Source organism: Monopterus albus, unplaced genomic scaffold (genome assembly GCF_001952655.1).
Source record: "Monopterus albus unplaced genomic scaffold, M_albus_1.0 scaffold2.1, whole genome shotgun sequence".
Classification (NCBI taxonomy): Eukaryota; Metazoa; Chordata; class Actinopteri; order Synbranchiformes; family Synbranchidae; genus Monopterus; species Monopterus albus.
The window spans coordinates 8046702-8050814 of NW_018127882.1; the positions used below are offsets into that span (position 1 = coordinate 8046702).

Genomic DNA, 4113 nt, shown 5'->3' on the forward strand with positions numbered 1-4113 from the left:
GCCTCAGCATTCCCCCGGAGGAGCTGGAGGAAGTGTCTGGAGAGAGGGAAGTCTGGGCATCTTTGCTTAGACTGCTGCCCCCGCGACCCGGTCACGGATAAGCGGAGGAAAATGGATGGATGGGTATAACAGCCACCAGACTAACTATAGATACTGTTTTGATTTGTTCTCCTCACTTCTTTTTATGCAGTAAGGTTAGCTACATCCCTCTGTGTGTTACAAATGCTACAAAATGCGTGCTATGCAACTATGTGTGTCTAAAATAATAGAGCTACATGTATCTTAGATATGACAATTAATGAATGTGTCATAGGCAAAGGCATGCAGTTAACTTCACTCTCAACTGATTGTTCCTATAATGTTTTAAATGTATAATAGCTACATGATGTTAGGTGAAAAGTTTATACCCACAACATCTCTGCAAGTGTAAATTGACATGTACCTTGTTGGGGGTTGTGAAGGCAGGGTGGTTCCTTCCTGGGCTGTTGAAGGCTGGTCGGTACTTGTACATTGATGGCGTAGGTGGAGCTTCAGTCAACAAGCTGCTCTCTGAGCGGCAAGAAACCAACGGTGACATTTGAACAAGGTGTTTGTTTTCTTATTGCAAACATTCCTCTCTTTACATAAGAGTCCCTGGGCTGCACCTGATGGTCAACACTCAGATGTCGCCATGTCAAATGATAATTCCTCCAACACCTAGGCTCGTGTATTTGTGTGTGTGTGTCTCACCCTCTGTGTCAGCACGGGGCAGGCTGGGGTAATGAAGCTCTGGCTTTGGAGGGGGTGGAGGCTCTGCATCAGCTGACTGGCTCTCCATCTGGTCTAGACTGCTCTTGGACTGGAAAAGAGACAGAAAAGTCATGAAAAGTCTTTCCAAACTGTAAAGTCAGCTGCACAGACATCCAGCAAATGATCTCAGGCTTTGCTGCACACAATGCAGTGTCATCTGGCAGTGCACTGCAATGGCTAATCAAATGAGCAGGTTAGCCCTGCTGCTTGCCGTGCTGTAGATGTTACAGACATTTATGGAACTAAAACTATTTTCAGTCTCAACACCCACTAGGCTGCTATTATACCAGGAACTTCATTATCCATATGTGAGATGTTTCTATTTTCTCCATTACATACTCTTACTGTTCTTCAGTACATCTGTTAACTCGTGAACTCATTCAAAAAAAAAAAAAAAAAAAAACCATGACTCATCCCATGGGATGTTGTGTTGATCTTAAATCCAAACTTCTACATGTAGATTGGTCATTTTGTTGCATGTTTGCTGTATTAAGGATCCCTCACCCTGGTGCTGTGTTGGTCATTCTGGATGCCATTGTCCAGGACCTTAGCTTCTAGCTGGGCCTCAGTGAGAGGCGGTCTAAGAAATGGTGGCTGTACTTCCACGGACAGTGGTCTCCGCCACCGGCCCATATATCTGTGAAGAGGACATAGAAATACATTTCTATCCCAATTAAAATGAAAAGCATTAAGCAACAGGCTCAACAGTATGTTGATCTACAGACAAATGTAACACCATGAGCCACTCACACTGAAGGCTTGTAGTCATATATTCCATTAACTCAACCAACAAGTGAGAATAATAAATGAGGAGGGTGGAGAAGTGGAAGGGGAGGGAGAGCAATGGAAGGAAAGAGGCAGTGGAAAAAATAATAACTGTGGAGCAGAGTGTTAAAGGAGGGGAGTAAACAGATGAGCGAAGTCAAGAGAGGACAGCTGACCTAGGGGCCTGGGAGCTGCAGAGTACATGTGTAATATTCCTCAAGCAGCCATTGGTGAAAGGGTTAACGCCACCCCGAAACTTTCCTGTCACCTGCAGGGACAGAAAAACAATCATGTTTACAGTTTCCAAATCACATGGACACCAGCATTAACAAACCAGCATATAAAGATCTGTCTGAACTATATGAATTCATTAAACTGACAAAGGATGTGATGGATGCAACCAGTTCTTGTCAGTACCTGTTCATTAGTGGTCCTGCCACGGGCCACCAGTACTATGTGGAACCCAGTCAAGCCAGCAACTGGGATGAAAAACAGACCAGCCACACACATCACAGCCATACTGGAAGGACAGGGTCAAGGAGATTACAAAATAGTCATAAAAAAATATATAAATAATATCCCAATGAAATTAATATAGAAAAAAAGAAAAATGTGCTCTGCTTTTTTTAAATGACTGAAGTGTCCCAAGTGAAGGATACGTAACAGCAGCATGTGGCGTGTCTAGCTGCTGGCGGTGGTGCAGAACATAAACCAAGCCAAAGCCAAATACGTCCATGATGTGGGTGGTCAGTGACAGCAGGAAGAGGAAGAAATAGCGATAATTCCTCCGACCAATGCAGTTGTTCACCCAAGGACAGTGGTGGTCAAAATCCTGAGAGAGTGTAAGGTCACAAGACACAAGCACCAGTAAAGATGTAAAAGAAAGAAAAATATCGATGCCAAGCAACAGCTCCAATAGATCAAAATCACATGTCCACCTCCCACATTCACACATGGAAAACTAAGAATAGGACAGATCTAGGCTGAGCAGTCAAGTCACACGGGAGTCTCTAAATGCTCACTGAGAAATCAGGGCTTGCTATTAAAACTGAAAGACACATGACACACACACACACACACACCTTTTTTAATGCAGGGTAATGTAAGTAGCCTTTTCAGTCTCTCAGAGTGCTGTTGAGGCTTTGATAATGAAATGAATGAATATTCATTTCAAAATCAATGTCTCAATTTCTATTGAGACATTCTAATCATTACGAAATGAAGGATGTTTTAAACAAACATTAATATTCACTCAACATGAAAAATACAGGAACAGTTAGTAATACAACAACCTGAAGAAACTAAATTTAAAAAAGGTAAAAGTAGTAAAGTAAAGTAAAATGATACTACTTGTGTGCGTACCTCCACACAGTTGTCGCAGACTGAACAGTGTGAGCAGCGTGGCGGGCGGTAGAAGCGGCAGGTTGAGCACCACTTCATGCGCACCTGGATGCCTTTGATCTCCACTGTCTTATGGAGCGGAGCACGAAAATCATCCTCTTTATCCTCATCCTCCTCCGCTACAGAAAGCAGACACACAAACACACACTGAGACTTACTCACATCATAATAAATGGTCTTATACTTGTATAGCGCCTTTCTATGCTTTTACAGCACACTCAAAGCGCTTTCACATTATTCGGCCATTCACCCATTCACACTCCCAAGCACTCACGCATTCATACACCGGTGACATCACCGGGAGCAACTGGGGGTTCAGTGTCTTGCTCAAGGACACCTCGACATGTTGACTGGACAAGCCGGAAATCGAACCGCTAATCCTCCGGTTAGGAAACGACCTGCTCTACCTCCTGAGCCACAGCCGCCCCCGGCTGTGGCTCAGGATACATAATACATGATCATGTGCCCCCCCCCTCTGCTCCATCATGTACTTTAAAGCACTGCATGCGTATCATTAGGTGATGGCAACTAACTTTCTAGGGCACCGTCTAGCACACCAACACCAGTCGTGTGTGCTTACCTCTGGGGAAGACTCCAGGGTCCATGAATGTAGCCATACAGAAGTTGGCGAGGGTGAAAAGGAAGATGACGGCATTGTAGATGGGAATTACTGAGGAAAAATACTCTGACAACCAAGGGCACCTGGACAGTATGAAAAAGGATGGAACAACAAAGTGATGACATACAGTATTGTTGCCATAACTGCTAGTCTTTCAAAGTCTGATGAATGTTTCTGGTCTATTCAAGACAGAAACTGCACCAACTGGCAATTATACAAGCATGTTCAAATCCCTGCACTTGTTGGCTAGACACAGATGGGAAAAACTGCTCTATCAAAAACTGCAGATAAGCCTTTGTACAAGGCAATTTACCCTGAAACAGCTCCAGTGATGCTGCCTGGTGGCCAAAAATAAAAGACTGACTGTAAATAGGGAGCTCACAGGTGTGCTTTGGTGAAAAGAAGGCAAGTGTGCTCTGTTAACTTGCTCTGAATAAATAAAGGTTAGGTCATGTACAGCAGGCCTTTAGCACCATGTCTGTATTACTGTATAAGATACTTACGTGAAGCAGAAGAAGAGAGTCGTTGATCCAACAAGG

The 4113-nt window shown here is 43.8% G+C and overlaps 1 protein-coding gene across 1 annotated transcript in view; it reads right to left on the bottom strand.

Moving 5' to 3' along the window:
• zdhhc5b (zinc finger DHHC-type palmitoyltransferase 5b) overlaps positions 1-4109 on the bottom strand; it is a gene marked incomplete at its 5' end in the record, with an annotated part of 8712 nt that extends 4603 nt beyond the window's left edge. Inside the window, 9 exon segments of the mRNA XM_020591606.1 lie at positions 443-549; positions 730-838; positions 1294-1426; positions 1731-1822; positions 1972-2074; positions 2214-2386; positions 2917-3074; positions 3536-3657; positions 4078-4109. Coding sequence (XP_020447262.1) covers positions 443-549; positions 730-838; positions 1294-1426; positions 1731-1822; positions 1972-2074; positions 2214-2386; positions 2917-3074; positions 3536-3657; positions 4078-4109 — 1029 coding nt within the window.
• Positions 4110-4113: the final 4 nt, after the last annotated feature.